Here is a 21297-nt window from a genome sequence, read left to right as displayed (position 1 = left end):
CCACATGTTCACAAGAGATTCGAGTTCCGGAGTATGACGTAGGCGTATCGTAAGCTCTGGTGATAAGTGACAAAGGTGAAAGCGCAGCGGATAGAGGAAGCCAGTGAACGTGTGGACGGCGTGACCGGAAGCCAGTGATTATAGTTCATAAAGTTATAAATGTGGATATTTTTCTTACAAAAATGCATCGCTTTGCTTTAGAAGGGCTTTATTTACCCCCTGGAGCTGTATGGATGGTTTCTTGATGGATGGATGCGCTTTTTTGGGCTTCAAAATCTAAGGTACCATTCACTCCCATTATAAAGCTCGGAAGAGACAGTGTTTGTGTTTGGCTGAAAGAAGAAAGTCATATACACCTAGGATGGCTTGAGGGTGAGTAAATTATGGGATCATATTCATTTTTGGGTGAACTATCCCTTTAAGAATGCATAATTGAATTTATAGTATATTTTATTGCATCAATTTAAGGAATTTAAATCACCAATGTCACAAATCAGAATATTTTGAGGTAACCATTGCTAACAAAAACACAATGATTGGAAGCACTTCATCCCTCCTTTTATAGCAATCAGTCTGCTCTTATAATCCAATCAGAATGTTAGAGTGATTTCACCAGACTTACTCGTTCACACTTTAATAGTGAAATTATATTAGTTGGTAATGTTGTGCCAGGGTCAAAAAACAGTGAAATTTGGGTTTTTGTGATAAAGGTTTTGTTTTGATGATATTTGCTCATAGCATATAACTACACCATCATCGGGTGCTCTGAAATGGCTGAGCAAGATACTGCTGTCTTACCTAAGGCAGAAGTCATGCAAAGGTATCATGACAAAAATTGACAGACATGGCTGAAGTAATTCTAGAAGAATTTGCCAAAGGTGTTTCAACACCTTACATTAAAATGTATTAAATTATTGGCCCTAATGTCATCAATCCTTTTGTTATACATGTTTTGCATTGACTGGTTACCCAATAGCAAAAAAGAAAAAGAAAAAAACTTAATTTTAAAAAGGGTGCTGTGTTCTTTACTCTATCACACACATATGCAAATACGTGCACAAAATTCTGTGTGGTAGCATTAATTTGTGTTATGTCAGAGTGCTGGTGACTAATCAAGACCAAAGTATTATGGAATTATTACAAATTGTATTTTTGATATGAAATAACAAATGCATTTAAGTATATCCACAATATAATTAATGTGATGACTTTAATGTGAAATACATGAAATACCTGAAAGAAGTTAATTAGTCTGATAGGCAAGGGAATACTTTTATGACATTTTTCTTACATGTTTATTAGAGCTCATGTCCACATTTTTACATGAGGAAAATATATGAGGCATGTTGCACTGTTGTTAGCATATGTAATCTGCAGTGCCTTGAGCAATACTCTTCTCATCCTTCTAACACCTAACACTTTAAACCCTGTCTAAACAGTCCTCTACAAGCATTCAAAACTTAGAAGAAAGGCACAGAGATAGATAGTCTTGCAGCTGCCATGTTCATGTATTTTCAAGGGTAAGACCAAGAAACATTATCAAACCTAAGAATCTATCATGGCAATAACAAAGGACAATGGAAGAACTGCACAGATCACACCATAACTGACTCCATAACTCCATCATTTGAAGGCTAGCTATACTGCTGAGATGAAACCTCTTTTATTCAAATGCTTTTAGTCGCAGAACTAACAGCTTCAACGGAAAAGCAAGTTATCACTTCTCTACTCTCGCCCTCAGGATAAAGAAGGTGACCGCCCACTTGGAAATGCATAAAAGCTGTGGCTAAGCAAATCCAATGGAACCTCAGATATTAACATGTCTTTTCTTTGAATCGCACACACAGTCCTATGTAAGCATTCACACACAGACTCCCAAACACTAAAATTAGTATGAGAATGGCAGGCTCTTCCAGCAGGTGGGCATGGAACCAGCAGACTGATCAAAGTCTTCGAGAGAGAGGCCAATGGGCAAACAAGACAGAGTTTCTGCTGACTGTAATCGGACTTATCATTGGGCTTGGAAATGTCTGGAGGTTTCCATATCTTTGCTATAAAAATATAGCTCTTGTCATATCAAGATTTGACTACTGCAATGATCTGTTGGCCGGCCTCCTCAATAACACAATTAAGCCATTTCAGTTGGTCCATAACGTGGCAGCGCGTCTCGTCTTCAACTAACCAAAGATGGCCCTTGTCACCCCCTATTGATCTTACTCCACATACTTTAGCTTTGATTTTTTCATTCAGGACAGCCGATGAAACAGCACCCTCTTATTTTATCTCACTCGTCCACATCTAGAGTATGTCCACTCTTGATCCTTGCGATCAAGAATGAGTGACACCTGGTGGTTCCATTGCAACAAGGCACAAAGTCTCTCTCCAGATCACTGACAGTCTCCTGTAAAAAAAATGTTTTATGTGTTTTGTTGGTGTAACCTAATTTATTCAGGTTGATTCAGTTATGTTGAATAATATATTTTTTTACTTGAACCCAGTTAGTATAGATGTTACTACATGAAGCATTTTACATAGCTACAGTACTACCTACAGTAGGTTAGCATTTTTTTCAGTATTGCCTACTGTGCAATTCATTATCGCGTTTAAGACATTCTGGTTACCTGAGGTCAAATTAACCTTAGTGATGTGCAATAAATATGCAACATTTTTCTTTTTTTTTTTTTTTAAAGAGAACATTCACATCACCATTTGAAGTGTGGGTTTTTCATAGGAGGCCAAGTGAAAATAAAATATATATGTTAATAGAGCATGCAGTTATGCTTAACCCCAATGTCCCTAGGGTTAAACAAAAGACATTGTTGTTTTATTTTTTTCAGTTAATTTGCCAGAACTTGAAATAAAAAAGAACATTTTCACTGATCACCATCTCTTCAATCCTTAGGGTCTTTTTTCATTCCATACGTCCTGTTCCTGCTTATGTGTGGTATCCCGCTTTTTGTGCTTGAGATATCATTGGGTCAGTACACCAGTCAGGGAGGCATCACTTGTTGGAGAAAGATCTGCCCTCTTTTTGAAGGTGGGTCACTGACTTGTCAATTTGCATGCATAATGTTCCTTAATAAGGAAGGATTTGTATGCAGTGGGAAAGTTACATTTTTGCAACCTCTCTCTACACATAGGTGTAGCACTTGTGTACACCACAAATTAAATTTTAATTTAAATTAAATTTATAGCATACATAATGCATCATTTGCATTTAGATGCTTTAATTTGTTACATAACCTGACCTTAAAAAACATAACACTGTAATCTCAAACAAAGTAATTACATTTAATATGTAACTGGTAATTACAGATGCTGCTGTTGTACAGCCTCCAATACATTTGCCAACATTGTCCTGGTCAATGAGTTACTAATTAATTGTGTATTCAATTTCCTGTTTCTCTTTTTTTATACTATACATTTTGTATTAGTCTTTTTTTTATAAAATTATGTATTTTTCTTATTTATAGGGAGCACATCAATTCAAATTCTTGTCAAAACAAAATCAAATCTAACACAACTCATACTTTGCAGGAATTGGCTATGCCAGTCAACTTATAATTGTCTATAGCTGCATCACCTACATCATCATCATAGCTTGGGCCTTCCTTTACCTTTTCTTGTCCTTCAGTGTAGAACTGCCATGGGCCAGCTGCAACAATCTGTGGAACACAGGTACATACGTTTGGTTCAAGGTCAGATTAACTATATGAAATGATTATGTTAAAAAAAAATAAAAAAATTTAAAAAGTATATATATATACTTTTATATATATATATATATATATATATATATATATATATATTCTAGGATTGTTTCATTAGGGTTCTGGCTCATCTGGATAAGTTTTCTCCAAGTTTTCTCTTATTGATGTTTACCCAAATGATGACGTTTACTTGGCCTCATGTTATTCAAAATCCACATGTCTTTCATTCTTCTGTGGAACACAAAAGGGGATGTTAGGCAGAATGTTAGTCTCAGTCACCATTCATTTTCATTGCATATTTTTTTTCCATGAAATAAAAGTAAATGATGACTGATTCTGTCATTCTGCTGCTTTTGTGTTCCATGGAAGGGAAAAATTCATATGGATTTAGAATAACGTGAGTAAATGATGACAGAATTTTCATTTTTGGGTGAACTTTCCCTAACACCCAGAAAGAGAGTGGCTAAACATGAACTTTAGAATTCCAGGATTATGGACCGGATTCATGTTGATCTCTGTAATGGTCAAGCTGCAGGTAATTATACTGAGGTGATGCAGCGTTGAAGGGAATTGTGATTATTATTATTTTGTTTTATTTATTTTTTTTTAATTCGTATACAGAAATTATCTCTAACTGCGCCCGTAGCAGCGGGAGGCGGGAGCGCGGAACCGAAGGTACGGGCATAATTGACAGTTCGACTCAGCTGAGCTACCAACGCGATTGGATATTTTTTTAACCAATCATATTTTCCGTTTCAATAAGGGGCGGGACATTTCTAGCGTCTACTGTACTGTGAAATGCTTACGTGCCAGCAGCGCTGGAGTCAGAGGCGTTTCCAGCATTGAAGGACGTCCGGGGCTTAGCCCAGACAATTTTATTTTCACACTAGCAACCACTTCTCTGTAGTCCAAATCTGGTGAAAGGGTATTCTTTGAGTTTTGCTCAAATACTTGTTTCTACAGTTCCTAAATCTTCCACTACTATCCTCGACTAACTCATCCTCTCTCAAAATAACACATACAGCACATAACTTATTGCAAATCAGCTTCAAACAACTAATTCATCAAGTGCTACATAATTGTAGACCAATACCATTGAAGAAAATGTATTGGGAAGAGCAGATCAGTGGGATTGCCCTAATATCTATCATGATTCTTGAATTTTCATGTACATTAACATAAAGTCATCACAAAAGAGTTATATTATAGTGAGTACAGTGAGGTAAAAAAATATTGAATATAAATAATTTATATTTTTTACATAAATAGTCAAAATGATGTATAAGATCCTAAGTTAAGCAATACATGAACGACTTCAGTCTAAGTTCATTGACACACCATGGCATCGAACTGTATATAATTCTCAATGTTCATCTGTCAAAATCCTTTCATTAGGATCATTAGGAGCATTGGGATAAACAATGTTTCACTTTTAACTTTATCTAAAGTAAAGTGACTGATTAATTTTAGCAGTTTCCATGCCTGATTCTGGTACAGCTGCTGCTGCTGCTCCTCAGTCTGTTGCTCATCTTTGCTACTCTCTACAAAACCATTTAATCAAATCAAAGTGTATATTTCCTACAAACTAATATAACAAAACAAGTCACACATACTTTTAAAACAACACCTGATAAATAATGAAAATACGCTCCGCACGGGACTCGAACCAACGTATACGGTGTGGTAGGCAGGTACACTAACACAGAAACTATAGGCTACAACTTTAAATGTTAGTCGCTAGTCCACCTCTTGAGGTTAGGAGAGTTGAGGTTTAGCCTACTGTGGGCCAGATGATAATCTTCAGACCTTAAGGACAAAAACAAATGTGAATTCTTACCCACTGACTTCTTTCGGAAAAATCCCCAAAGCCTCATTTGCTTCATTTTTGCTGTCTTTCCTGCTAACTGCTGTTAACTCGCCACCAAGTAACGTAAGTTGATGTCAACGACTGTTGATGTCAACGACTGTGCAAGCTCCTCCCCTACCTGCCGCATATTCAACAGAGAGGAAGAAACGGAGTCGCCCATAGGCTACCGACAGCAAAGGAACTTATTCTATAGGCTAGATTATGCCTATGTCTATTTTTACAGGCTGTATGCAGTATGTGCAAAGCCAAAGCACAATGAAATAAGGCAACTTATGATTTCGGGGGTTTACATAGGCTTTTGTCCAGTTTCATATTTGTCAGTCAACTTTTCAAAATACATTCGGGGCTACACTCAAAACATTCGGGGCTGAAGCCCTGGCAAAATCAGCCAGTCTTTTACTGCTGTCAGTGGTGCCTTTTTTCCTCGTGATATCGGATCATCTTAATTTATATTTGTAAATGGGAAAGCCATTTCACTATACACAGAAAAGGACATTTATCCTCGATAAATTCACAGTATGCCCACCTCTTCAGTCACTACACCACTGGATAGAACTGATATGTAGAGCACAGCTAATTCCAGTAGTTGATTGTAAGGTTGTTGGTATTGAAGTCAAGCCAGAAATAAAATGAATAAAATAAAACAAAAAGTCTCAGACGATTTTAGTTGTTTCAAATCTTCTTATCTGTATATGTTCCCATGGATTTTCAGAATCCAATATCAGCAAGCTATTGGAAGCAAATTAGGATATTAGTTTGAAAAAAAAATGATCTTTGCATTCCATGCTAATGTAGCCCTGTAAAAATAGTTTATCGGTTATGTAAATATCACTCAGATGTTTCGTGATCTCTGAGTATTTAATCAAATTAGGTTAATTGTGTTACACTTTTAATAATGATGCGGCGACCACTCTTGGTACAACACATTTATTTCTGTAAGAAATATGAGAAATACAGGTGAGATCATGAGAGCTCTCCGTAGCATGTACACTTGAACTCTCCAATCACTTACTGAATACTATTTTAACTATATCAGCATCACTTTTTCCTACAAATACACATTTTTAACCACTGTTTCAGCAGTACAGCTACTGCAGGGCTCTCTGATCTTATTTTAGTTCTACTTGGCCTCCTGTTCTGTGACTTACGATTTGGTGACAAGGGCCCTTTTTGGTTAGTTGAAGACGAGACGCGCCGCCACGTTATGGACCAACTGAAATGGCTTAATTGTGTTATTGAGGAGGCCGGCCAACAGATCACTGCAGTAGTCAAATCTTGATATGACAAGAGCTGCACAGACAGGTCTGATTTTCTTGATGTTGTAAAGTGCATACTTGCATGGCAGGGTGGTTGATGAGATTTGGCCAGTGAAGTTAAGCTGATACCAGAGGACTCTTGACAGGACTTCATCCTTTTCCTGAGCCTTGCAGATTTGATCCAGAGTGAGACGTTGACTTGTCTTATCATCCTTCACCAGGCTCAAGGCGCTGACCTGGATCACCCCAATGTTCCAACAAGGGTCTCTCCTTTCCACTCTTTCCATAGATGCACCGATTACATCTGGACTGGCCTCAACAGTACAGCTGTTCATGTAATCCTCCATGTCCACTAGCATCAGCAACAACCCATCCGCATCGGAGTTGTTCTTGCCTGGGCGATATCATATGGTGAAGTTATAATCGGCCAACTCCGTCAACCAGTGGTTAAATTGGCTTTTGTTGGGAGGGGGAGCCCTAATTTACGGTGAATGGTCATCATTTTAAATCCCGCCGTAAAATGACTTAATGTGTTTTTACACCAAAGGGGCTCTTTTTCCAGTATTAATGTGTAAGTTAGGGTTGAGTAGTTATTCAAACAAAGACAAATACTTTACAATTCACTTATTTTATTATTATTTTTTATCTTGAATGTTAACAGGCAGGCAATGGATTTCACCCTCGGAAAATGTATGAAATTAACATGTTTGAAAATATTGCAAGCCAGAGACGAATATGTAAATGTATTTTTTATTTGTGCAATTTAGAAACGTTGAAGTCCCTTTGCACCTGAATGTTAATGTAACTCATGCAGTAATTATTTATCATATTCATGCAGCCTGTGTTATTCTGTTGAGTGTTGAAAAACCATCGAGGAGAAACGCATCATGACAAGTTTTAGAAAGAAAAAAAAGAGTAAACTCGTCCGCTTTGCGACAAACATTAGTCGTTCTATACATTTTTTAAAATTATTATTCAAACTGAATAATAAATGAACAGGGAAGTAGAGTTGGCAAAATAAATGTATAATCTCTGCCTTTATTGAGTTTTTTAACGCTTGATAGAAAAGTATCTATCTTTGTAGAGCAATACAATTCTTTAGGCAATTGCAGAATAGTCTCACTAGTCACAGATACACTTCAGAAAATTGAGTACACAACTATTTCTGGGCTTAAAAGTTACAAAAACCAAATAAATGCAGAACATTGTATCTCAAAAGCAATACAATGTGGAACCCCATGCACTACTTAAAACCCGATGTGGCCCCTTAACCAAAATAGTTAAAAATATGAACTATTACACAATATTAAAATATTACACACCATCACCTTTACAAATTTGTTTCAGGATTTTACATGAGTAAATGTAACTGTTATATTTTGACAAAATGTTTCAGTTTCATATGAAATAATCTAAAGATAGAATGTAGACATCAACAGTGGCAGTTTAAAGTTTCAAGATGTGTTTAAGCTAGTATGTATTTTTCATAAATACATACATTTATTATTATTACTATTATTTAAGACTAGCACACTGACCTAACCATGGTAATGAGGAGCCTTTCCTTCTGTGTATAAAAATGTAATATTAGGTAACAAATGGGATAATAATGGGCCCATATAAGTACATTTTCTGTAGATTTTGACATCAACAACAAAAATAATGTCACTTGATGCATGTTCATGTACTGAAAAACCATGAACAAAACTATGCAACATAAAAGGAAATGCAACTCAGGATACATTAAATACAGGTTATGTTTAATCTATGGCAGGTCGACACTTGATGTCCAATATAAAATCTGTCCTGAAGCAAAACCAGTTGAGAAACACTGAGATAAAGTTACAGACAGGAGCAGGATATATTCGATCGCTCTAGCCGTTAGCGGGTTTCCATGGTAACGTCGCTGTTATGCTTAGAATTGTGACAGTTTTCCCTTGATGGTTGTGGGCGGGGTGCTGAATCAGCGATTAATGCATTTATGATGTCTGATAATTCCATGTAGCCTGGGTGTCTCTGTGTAGTCTTGCTAATTATTCAGTCTCATATGCCATGTATTTGTCAGGAGTCAGGAGATAAAAAATTATTCAAGTGGAATAACAATATTTGGTGCTGAAGGAGACGGAGCTGAGCAGGGTGTGTTGTGGACCCGAGGAGGTGGAGCTGCGCTCCAGTGCGCTCCAGCCCAATTTAACCTCTGCCATCAACCATCTGTGTCCTGTGGCATTGAGTTATGCTGTAGTGAGCGCATACATTAGCGAGTTGTTGTCTGTATATACCACAAATGATGAAGCATGGTACAGGTAGTCCTGGAAACGTTCACAAATGGCCCACTTCAACGCCAAAAACTCTAGTTTCCCATAGTGCAGGTTATACTTCTTCTCCAATGGACTCGGGGGGTGCGGGAGCCATAGACTATCACTCTCATCTTCCTCTGCTGTCTCTGGTATAACACAGCACCCAGGCCAACTTGGGATGCATCACAATGTAACACAAATGGCTGGGCAAAGTAGGGATATCCGAGGACAGGGGGCTTTGTGAATGCATATATCAGCTGATTCAATACTTCCTGATGGGAGCTGGTCCACTCTATGGGTGTGCGGGATAGTACATGACCCTAATTTTCCTTTCCAGCTTTCGTGGGCCTCTTCTTGTTCAGGTCTGGAGTGTGGTTTTCGGGGTTCGGGATGGTTAGTAAGTTATAAAGTGGATTGGCCACATGGGAGAAATTAGGGATGAAGGGTCTGTTATAGGAGAGGAACCTGAGCATCTGGCGCACATCGCTCACAGTAGCGGGTGTAGCGGGTGTCCCTTTAGAGCCCTCACCGGAGCCATCTCTGTGGGGTCAATTGTGTACCCCTCTCCAGTCACCAACTTGCCGAGAAACCTCACACTTGATTTAAATAGTTCACATTTTTTCGGTGTCAACTTCACACCATGCTCTCTATAACACTGAAGGACAAGACGAATATGCTCCAAATGTTCCTCGAAGCTGCTGCTGTGTACCAGGTTGTCATCCAGGTATGGGAGGCAGATCGTGTCTCTCAGGCCGGCCAAACAGTGCTCCATGCTCCTCTGAAAATCTGCGGGTGCTGAGCTCAGGCCAAAGGGTATATGCACCCATTCGTAGAGCCCCAGGGTGTGATGAAAGCTGTGAGCGGACGGCTCTCCTCATCCAGATAACCCTGATGGTATGCTTGAGCCTGATCTAAGACCGAAAATAACAAGCTCCCTCCCAGTGCATCCAACATGTCCTGAAACCTTGGTATTGGATGGCGGTCAGGGACTGACTTGCGGTTCAGTTCTCTAAAATCGACACAAAGACGAAGACTACCATCCATGTATAAGGCAATGAATAAGGGGATCGGGAGGGTGTGATCCACCCTCTTCTCAGTAGATCCTGCAGGTACTCCTTAACTTCATTGTGCAGAGGCTTTGGGATGGACAGGTAGGTCTTTTGTACTGGGCTAGTATCATGGAGGGTGATGTGCATCTTAAGAGATGGTATACTGCCCACATCATCACTGTCATAGGCAAAGGTCTCACATTCCTCCCGCAATACTCTCCTTAGTGGAGAATCTGTAGTCTTTAGAAGAGAGGTGTGTAGTGAGAAATTTCTCTCCAGCCCTTCCTTTGGAGCTGGCTCCCCTGATGGGTACTCTTGGTCTGGCTGACTACATCTTTTATTTTGTCTTTCGAAAAATGTTGATAGGTCAGCACAGTACTGGTTGACTTCATCGGTCTCTTGAGTTTCCTCAACCTCATCCAATATACTCTGTGACATCTTGATGATTGCCCGCCATGTCTTGCTGCAGGGCTCTCCACTGTCCAGGCCATCACATTTCAGTTGCCTGCAGACATCCATGAGAGACACTTCCCCTAGATGCCATAGAGCTGCACTAACTCGATCACGCAGGAGCTGTTTGACGTCCATTTCACTAACATTTGCTGAAGGCTCTAATTTTTGGAAGGAGGGGGGATTAATAGTGCTGGTCACTTCGTCGTCTCCTCCTGGCTGGCTCGCCAAAACATGTTACACTTTTAAGAATGATGTGGCGTCCACTATTGGTACAACACTTTTATTTCTGTAAGAAATATGAGAAATACCGGTGAGATCAGGAGCACTCTCCGTAGCATGTACACTTGAACTCTCCAATCACTTACTGAATACTATTTTAACTATATCAGCGTCACGTTTTCCTATAAACAATTATACGTCTTATAGTACAAACATCTTCCCATATACATGACACAGGGCACAATACTCTTGACACAGGTTACCTTCTCTAAACCCATAAACATGATAACAAAAACTTAAACATGTTCAGTACTCACTCTGTCATGACATAAACGTATGGAAAACAACATTAAAGTATCACATTATATTTCTTTGACATGAATACAGATGAGTAATGCATAAACTCTGCATATCCGTGAAATGAACAATTCATTACATCCACATTACTCCAGCATTAATTATTATATTTACTTATCTTATTACTCTTTTTATCACTGCTTTGTTCCTTGTTTGAATCAGTTTTTAACTATGAATTATGCTTATGAACTGACTTTATTTGACTAACATGTTTAACCCAACATCCGTTACTGTGTTTCTTCCACATTATTATTTTCACAGAAAATTAATTAAAAAAACATTTTAACACTTAGTCAGAAACAATCTCTAACTAACAATACACCATGAAATGCTCTTTTTAAAGTTAATGGTTGAGGGAATGACACTAGCTGAGGTATTAACATGTTAGCAAGGTGAACATAGGCCTGTTAACACGTGCTTCTAAGCACTTATTTCTCTCACTTTAGCTCACCCGGAAAGTGACTAGCTTTTACCGGAGTTATTCACATTGCCATCAGCCATTTCATGTGCGAGCACATGGCGGTCATCCCACACTTTTAACCACAGTCAAATTCAACATTTCTTAATGTCTCTGGTACCAACACACATACTCTACAGAAACAAAATATTGTTGTGCATTACTACAGTATTAATTACCATCAGCTTACCTGTAAGAAATATGAGAAATACAGGTGAGATTAGGAGCGCTCTCTGTAGCATGTACACTTGAACTCTCTAATCACTTACTATGAATACTATTTCAACTATATCAGCATCAGTTACTGATGCCCAGTCTAGTGTAAAGCTTAGGGTGAAGCTTAGGGTGAAGCCTACTGACGAAACTGAGTGTAGCGAGGAAAAACGTCACTCATTTAATAATACCTTACAATACAGAAATATAGACAACTTGTTTCCAGACTTTAGTCATTATCCAGATCAAAATTTAAAGGGGGGGATGGGGGGGCAATATTTATATGTCTCTTTGAAACACTAAGGGCTACAATTGCTTCTTCAGGATTGGGGTTCTATCCTCTGAATTATATTTAAGCTCTCCTGTTATTGTGTATATGTATTTTGTGTTTGTCTTGATTTAGATGCATGTACTGTGCTTGGTGGCAAGAATTCCAGTTCAGAGTGGACGTCCCCTCTCAATGCCACATCCTCAGTGTTTGAGTTCTGGCGGTGAGCAAAAGAGAAAAAAAAAACCTCATAGTCTTTCGCTACGTAAAAAGTAACAATGACTTGTCATTTTTATTATTTATTTTAATTGATATTTTTTTTATATTTTGTGATAAGTCAGAACACCTCTGTAAATTAATACTTTTTTGCCATTTACTGTCAATCAACTCAAAGTTGTGCTACATTAACAACAACAAGATGAATGCCTGTTACAACTACACTGTGAAAACTCCATTCTGTGGGTTCAGTTACAGAGTTTTGCGAATGTCCAGCGGGATAGAGAATTTAGGGACAGTAAGTTGGGACTTGGCGCTTATTCTCTTGCTTGTCTGGATCCTGGTCTACTTCTGCATCTGGAGAGGCGTGAAATCTACTGGGAAGGTTAAAGTCCTTACATTACCTGAGAATTAAGATTAATGACAGTTTAACTGTCATTTAAAAAATGGTATACCAAATGTCTAGTTAACGAGTTCACTTTATTAACATATACGTTTAAGAAATGCTTAATAAACATTGGTACTTTAATATTATGTAGTAATATTAATAATTATTAACCTTTTACAATACAATTGTATATATTAACATTAGCTAATGCATAGGTATCATGAAGTAACAATGAACAATTTTCATAGCATTTGTTAATCTTGGTTAATGTTAATTTATATATATATACTATTGTTCATTGTTAATTTATGTTAGTTCAAATGCATTCATTTAACATATTAAACTTTACATAACATGTAAGCATGTATAAGTTGGCCTATAGTCCAAAAGAGAGGGGAAGCTCACACACAATGTGTAGAAAAAGTCTTACCATTTTAGTTCATTGAGAGGCCAAAAAGTGCAAAAGTGCAAAGACAAGATGTTTTCGATTTACATCGTCATCAGTATCCAGTTAATTTGCAAATATACCATGATTCAAATCGTAAACGTGCAAATAGGTATGCCTCCTATGAACGGTAATTAACAATGAACAATAGTATATTTAAATGAATCATTAACCTAGATTAATGCTGTATAATATTTTAATTGTTAGTTTATTATACCAAATGCATTCACCATGGTATTTATATTCTCATAAATCCGATAGTGTGGTGCCATAGAGGGACTCACACACTAACAAATTATCAATTTCATCATATTCTGATGTGGCATTATTTCAATATGATCCTCAGAACACAGTGATAAACAGGATTTCAGATACCGGTCCACCGGTAAACCCACTGCTTTCAACGAGAAACCTTTCAAATTAAATGATGCAGTAATTTGATGAGAAAGCATCAAATTACTGCAGCTATATTTCATGATCAAAATATTAGTTCCCCTTCTGTCACTCACTCAACGTTATGTCGATTGTAGTGACACAAGGGGCTTCTTTTGGGAGCCTCGGATACCTCTGAATATGAAAAAGGCCAATGCCAAATTGGCGAACAGAATTTCCATTTCCCGCCCCTGGACATGCGTGTATAAAAGGGATGTGCCTCTGTTCAGACAGATTTCTTCTTCGAAGCCAAGCAATTGTGTGTGTTCAGCGAGCTGAAGCCTCACTCTGTTCCACTTCACCTCTAGAGAGCTTTCCTGTTGGATCTACGGCCCATTGCCAGCGGCTTTCTCCCTCCTTTGCACGCCAGTGCAGTCCACATCCCTGTGCGCTTCGACAGTCTTTTAAAAGAGCAGCACTCCTCTAAAACACTCCTCCTGACCCAGCTGGCGTTGGAGGCGATTTGGGGAGTTCAACGTGCGCGGTTTCACCGGGTAAATCCCCACAAACCACCCGCACCCCCAGCACGCTCAATTGCTTCCGTCCGGGCTCGACGTCTACGTTGGAGCCATGGAGCAGGATGATGATGTAGCCGCTGCATCGAGAGCGTCGCAGCATCTGACATGGAGGACTCAGCTGGGCTGCCACCTTCGGGCTTCCCAACCCAGTCTGAGGCTGATGCTCAGATGTCCGATATGCTTGCCCGGGCCACCGTGAGCGTGGGCCTGGACTGGAACCCTCTGTCCTCCCTTCAACCCTCATGGCTAGACGTTTGGTTCCTCGGGTCAGGGCGGCGCTGGAAGCCAACAGAACCTTACAGGTGAAGTGGCACCCCGGACGTAGAAACTTCACCTCCATATCCGCATCTGTACAGCATTCACAACCCCGATCGGCCAGTTCTGACGAGTCCAGAGGACGCCTTACCAGGACCTGCTCCTCAGTCACTAACCTGCCCCCTACCGGGTACGCGGAGCAAGGAAAGTGCCTTGAGTCCCTTCTCAGCACACATGCCTCAGGTCGCAACTTTGCCTCCCGACGCACTACACTACCTGGTCCCCACTGCTGCGAAGCCCCACAGGGTATGTCAAAAACAATCATCCTTTTAGTGCCCCTCACGCAGCGCTTGGACCGGTCTGCCCTGTTTCAGCAGCATCCGCCCCACCTCGGTGCTCGGCGAAAAAGCCAGCACCCTGCGCGTGGAAATCGCTACCCTTTTGCAAAAGAAAGATTGGTTTGCAGCGGTAGACCTGAAGGACGTGTACTTCCACGTCTTGATTTTGCCCTGACACCGAATACCTTTGTGAGATTCTACAATCTCTGAGTCGGTTTTGACCCGTGTTTTGTCAGGTCGAGCATGTAGAATTCTGTAACACAGGACGACTGACCGGGTGTTCTGCTTGCGCTAGCTTCCTTCCCCTTCACTGAGGCGATCACGTGCACTGTTTCTCCCAGGAGAGTCCACTAAACTCACGCTCCCTGGATGTCTTTTCCTCCCTAGCACTCTGGTCTGCGAATTCAGCGGAGGAATTCCCGACCAGACCCACTACATGTACCAATTACTCTGCACTGGAATAGGTGCTCCACAGGGTTCGTCTTCTTGGATTAATGCCCCTTTGTATTTTCCGTGGTTAGGTCCCCCTACCGACGGACCCACGTCTCCCTTGGGAAGTCCCCTCTGCCCCCCGGTCACTGTGCTTGTAGAAACTCCTCCCTCTCATCAGGTAGGATCTACCACCACATCACTTCCACATGTGGCCTAAAAACCCATGTAAGGTATTCGCCACATTTAATCTTCCCCCAGCCTTGGCAGGATGTGGTCTCCAAGGGGTCTTTTCCCCCTGAAATAATAGGAGTTCCCAGAGAACGCCTTCCCCGATGTGTGTTATAGCTAGATGTCCCCAGCCTCATCTAACACTCTATGGGGAGAAACATAAAGAAAAGGCCGCGGCTGGTGAGGCTTGCTCCCATGCTTGCCACGTCGCTTGTTCTCACCCCCCAAGGGAATCCTTGGCCGGATGCTGGGAACCTAATAAAAACAATATGTCGTCTTAGCGGGGCATCGGGGAGGGTTACGTGCAGTCTGATGCTCATGCGCCTTTGGCATGCTATAGCCTTCAGCACCAGCATTAGCAGATCACGTAACACGGTCAGTGTAGGTAGCGCTATTGAATAGGGACCCCTTGTGTCACTACAATCGACCCAACGTCGATAATCGACATCCCGCTTTTTATACCCATATGTCTGGGGGCGGGACATGCAAATTCTGTTCACCAATTTTGCATTGGCCTTTTTCATATTCAGCGGTATCTGAGGCTCCCGAAAGAAGCCCCTTGTGTCACTACAATCGACACATTGTCTCGTTCCGTCCATCAGGGAACGGGGGTTACACTAGTAACTTGGACGTTTTTCAAAAATATCTTTGTCTAAAACGTATCTTTTTTTTTTTCTAAAGAAATATTTATTATATATTGATAATACGTTTAATTCTACAAATTTATTCAGCTGATCCTGTGAGGAACAAGTAGGAGAGGTGAATTTTTTTTATAATGGGTATTTTTAAGCACATAACCCCAGCACTATCCCTAAACCTAGCCACTTCTCACCAATATAGAAATCAGGCAGACAACAGTTTCCAGTCACAAGAATTTATTTACAATAACATACAATAAAAAACAACAAGATAATAACATTTGTATTCCAAACGTCTCCTGCCAATTCCTTCCAAACCTTCAGAAGTTATTTGATATTTTGAGAAGATACGTCTTCTGGCTGGAGAGTTATATTAATTATTTGTTTTCATTAAACTGTTGGGCATTCATTGTGTTTTCCAATATATACTGTATAATTGGCTACTTACCTTTACAAATTTCTGTAATCCAGTGCCAAAAAAATGTTCTGCTAGATATTGGTTAAATCCTTCAAGCTTGACAACAGTAATCTTTAAACCAATAAAGATAATTTACACATAATAAATTAGCAGTATTTACTGTAAACAAAATAATCAAAACATACAATACCAATTAATTGTATATGTGTTGTAAAATTACCTTTCCTCTGGTTTTAGCACTTCAATGACAAACAAAATATTATGTGCATCGTCTTTATCCAGTACCACATGTAATGCATATAGTGAGAAGTGGTTAGGGATAGTGATAGGGATTATAAAAATTAAAACTCTGCTTGTTCTTCCAGATACAGGATCAGCTGATTAAATGCTACGTATTTTCATTAGTGTATGAGTCCTATGCCACCGCAATCTCAGATTTTTGAGAATATTTGAAATAATTTAGTTATGAGCTATTCAGTTAGATGCAACCGGCATATACTGTACCTGTGGGTGATGGTGTTTCAAGGATAATTTTTCAAACATAGCATATCAGAACTGGATGTCATTATGAATTTCGTTAGTGTTGGAGTCCTTCTATGCCACCACGATCTCAGATTTTGGAGAATATTTCAAATAATATAGTTATGTGTTATGCAGATAGGTACAATCGGCACATACCGTACCTGTGTTTCGCTGTGTTCAGAGAATCATATTTAAATAATGGCACATCAGAATATGATAAAATTTATATTTATATTAGTGTATGATTCCTTCTATGCCACCACGATCTTAGATTTTTGAGAATTTTTGAAATAATGTAGTTATGGGCTATGCCAATATGTGGCATATTTTGTACCTGTTGGTGGCGGTGTTCCAAGATCATATTTCAAACATAACACATCAGATTATGATATAATTGCTCATTTCGTTAGTGTGTGAGTCTCTCTATGGCACAATGTTCTCTGATTTTTTAGATTTTTTTACTGAAGTTCATATCTTGATGATGAAGCATGATGTTTAATTCCATTAGTCCATAATTTACACAAACCCATCACCATCTTCTTTTGAGTATGTTATTAATTGTATTCAGTTATTGGCAAGATATACTTGACCTATTTTATATAATGTTCTTGGATTCATATATATAGAAAATTATATAATGTTTAATTCTATCCCACAACCAGAGGTCAGTAGAATAGCCAAAACCTCAAGTAAAAGTAAAATTACTTTTAAAATTACTTTTAACATTATTACTCAAATTGAAGTAAAAGTACTGAAAGTACTAACATAAATAATTACTTGAGTAAGAAAGTATCCAATTAAAAGAGTACTCAAGTAGTGAGTAACTCGTTACTTTCACAAATGACATATTAGATGTTAACCCCCTTATATTCCATTACATAATACAAATTTAACATTTATTACAGAATTATTATTATTATTAATGGAAATTCTGTCATTATTCACCATCATGTTGTTCCAAACCCGTATGACTTTCTTTCTTCCATGCAACACGAAGTAGATGGGATATGCAGAGAAGAATGTGAATCACCAAAAACAGAAGAAGAACGTGAAAGTGATCAGTTTCTCGGTTTCTCATCCACACATTCTCATATCACATCAAAGGTAGACAGAATGTTTGCCTGAGTCATTATTTACTTTCAGTGAATGTTTTTTTTCTTCCATATTTTGAAAGTGAATGGTGACCGAGACTGTCAGTCCCTAACTTTCTGTCTAACATATATTGTTTTCCACATAATACAAAGCATCACACTAGTTTGGAACAACATGAGGGTAGGGAAATAATAACGGAATATTAAATTATGGCTATCAATTAAAAGGTATAGTTCAGCCTTCCTTTTTTCTGCAGAACACAAATTAAGATTTTTAGAAGAATATTTTTGCTCTACAGGCCAAAATTGTGATGCTCCAAATAGCACATAAAGTCAGCATAAAAGTAATCCATAAGATTCAAGTCGTTAAATCAATGTCTTCAGAACTGATATCATAGGTGTGGGTAAGAAACAGTATTTGTTATTTTATATTTGTCATATTAGTAATTTTTTGCAAGACATTCTTCTCCCTGCCCAGCAGGGGGTGATATGCAGAGAAGAATGTGAATCACCAAAAACACAAGAAGAAGAATGTGAAAGTGATCTGTTTCTCTGTTTCTCATCCACACATTCTTATATCACATAAATTCTGAAGATATTGATTTAACCACTGGAGTCATATGGATTACTTTTATGCTGACTTAGGTGATTTTGTTTAAAATGCTGCCACAAATTCACTTGCATTGTATGGACCTACAAAGCTGAGAAATTCTTCTAAAAATCTTAATTTGAGTTCAGCAGATGAAAGAAAGTCATACACATCTGGGGTGGCATGAGGGTGAGTAAATAATGAGAATTAAAATTTTTGTGTGAACTATCCCTCTAAGGGCTCTTGTCAGACCTGGATGAATTTGTCAATAAGAGGAGCGGTTTGGAATAATTTCTAGTAATTATTATGGTGAAAACATGAAAATGGCCCAGAAGGACATTATATATAATGCTGAAATATAAACCAAAGCAAGATCATGATTTATCAATGCATGACTATGGGTCAGGAACAATCTGTGTCCTGCAATGTTATTGATGGACTTGAAATCAGTGGTATCAATACCAATAATTTCTTCTCACTTCCTGCTCTATACACACAGCAGAAGATGCCTGTTAACTCAGAAAACGTCATTACTCAAGAGGAGTTATCTAAATGGTCATACTTGGATGAGGTTAAGAAACCATACGTTCAAGCAGGTATTTATTTGCTGATTGGAAATAATGCTTCCAATGTGATGAAACCATATGAAATAATAAACAGTCATGGTAATGGGCCATTCACCATTAAAACCCTATTGGGATGGGTCGTCAATGGGACCGTGGAAGAAAACGGTGACCACAAGAATGAAATTGGGCATTCTGCTGTTACTGTTAACAGAATTGATATTGTTAATTTGGAGGAGCTGCTTAACAATCAATTCAATAAAGGGATATCGCTTAAAAGTCAATTGTTGCAAGGCCCTAACCTTACCAGTTCTTTGGTAGGTGTATTGATGAGATTCAGTCAAGAACCAATAGCTTTCATAGCTGATATCGAAGCAATGTTCCATCAAGTCAAAGTGGCTGACGAAGATGTGGATTTTCTTTGTTTTTTGTGGTGGCCTGATGGAGAATTGACTAAAGAACCCAGTACATTCAGGATGACTGTTCATCTTTTTGGAGCCATGTCATCTCCAAGCTGTGCTTGCTATGCCTTGAAACAGACAGCAAAAGACAATCAAGCACACTTTCCAGCAGAGGTAATTGAAACCATCAACAACAACTTTTATGTGGATGACTGTTTAAAGAGTGTCTCTTCTGAGGAAGTGGCCATATCTATGATTAAAAATCTCACTGTTCTCTGTCAAAAAGGAGGTTTCCATTTGACGAAATGGATCAGCAACAGTCGCAAAGTTTTGCAGTCAGTTTCTGGGGAGCACCGAGCAAAAGATATACAGCAGCTAGATCTGGATCGAGATAAATTGTCAGTTGAAAGAGTTTTAGGTCTTCAATGGAGTGTGGAGACCGACACCTTTCAATTTATGTACAAGGAGGGGTATTCTGACTGTAGTAAGCTCTATCTATGATCCTATGGGATTTTTAGCACCACTTATTTTGCCTGTGTGGCAGGGCGGAGGGCGGGGCCGGGTCGTGATCCTACACACCCGGTCCCGTATTAGGCTAATTAAGCCTCCGAGGGATAAAGGTTGACTGCAGAGGATCGTGCGGGAGAGAGAGATCGTTTACGGACATGTCCGTCATGTGTGTGTTTATGTTGTCTTTTAAGTTTATCATTAAAACTATTATTTATATCGTCAAGCCGGTTCTCGCCTCCTCCTTTCCATTGAATACCTTTACAGCCTGCTAAAGTGCTTTTGCAGGAGTTGTGCAGACAAAACTTAGGCTGGAATGGTGCCATACCATCAGTCTTCCAGAAGCAATGTAACCACTGGATTTTCAAATTGGACAAAGTTGCAGAGTTCCAGGTGAGCAGATGTTTTAAACGCATGGATTTTGGACTACACATTCATGCTTGTCTACATCACTTTGCTGATGCTTGTGAAGTTGGAAATGGTACAGTCACCTATCTTAAGATGCTAAATAGTGCAAGCATGGTACATGTAGCTTTCTTGTTGGGAAAGGCTAGAGTAACACCATTGAAACCGGTGACCATACCTCATTTGGAACTAACAGCGGCTGTCTTGGCAGTCAAGGTTGACATCATGTTGAAGAAGGAGTTGCAACTCCCATTGGAAGATTCAGTCTTTTGGACTGACAGCACGACTGTCCTTAACTACATTTGGAACAAGAGCAAACGGATTCATACATTTATTGCTAATAGAGTATCTTTCATAGGAGACGTGACACAACCTCAACAGTGGAGATATGTTCCTACTAAAGAAAATCCAGCAGACGATGCATCTCGTGGATTAAAGGTGGAACATTTTCTGAACAGTAAGCGATGGGTTGATGGTCCTTGCGTTCTCTGGAATCCAAGCGACACATTGTTTCTCACAAGTGATCTGACTTTCAATGATGATGACCCAGAGGTTAAAAGGGAGTTGAAGGTAAATGCTATGATCTTGCAGAGTGGACAGAACACCACAATTTGACTTATCAATTACTTCTCAGAATGGAAACATCTAAAGGTTGCAGTTGTCTGGTACTTGAAACGAGTCTGATGGAGCGGAGTCGTAAAAGAAAGGAGTTATCTTTAGAGCAGATTAACAACGCTGCTGTAGATGGGCAGACAAGGTTTGTCT

The 21297-nt window shown here is 39.1% G+C and overlaps 1 protein-coding gene across 1 annotated transcript in view; it reads left to right on the top strand.

Moving 5' to 3' along the window:
* Window positions 1-1899: 1899 nt before the first annotated feature.
* Window positions 1900-21297, top strand: part of slc6a11a (solute carrier family 6 member 11a) — a 31990-nt gene continuing 12592 nt past the window's right edge. The window contains 5 exon segments of the mRNA XM_052129677.1: window positions 1900-2061; window positions 2896-3037; window positions 3538-3678; window positions 12282-12369; window positions 12615-12747. Coding sequence (XP_051985637.1) covers window positions 1900-2061; window positions 2896-3037; window positions 3538-3678; window positions 12282-12369; window positions 12615-12747 — 666 coding nt within the window.

This window comes from Xyrauchen texanus, chromosome 7 (genome assembly GCF_025860055.1).
Source record: "Xyrauchen texanus isolate HMW12.3.18 chromosome 7, RBS_HiC_50CHRs, whole genome shotgun sequence".
Lineage (NCBI taxonomy): Eukaryota > Metazoa > Chordata > Actinopteri > Cypriniformes > Catostomidae > Xyrauchen > Xyrauchen texanus.
The sequence above is the reverse complement of the archived record's forward strand: the minus strand, read 5'-3'. Positions and strand labels throughout refer to the sequence as shown.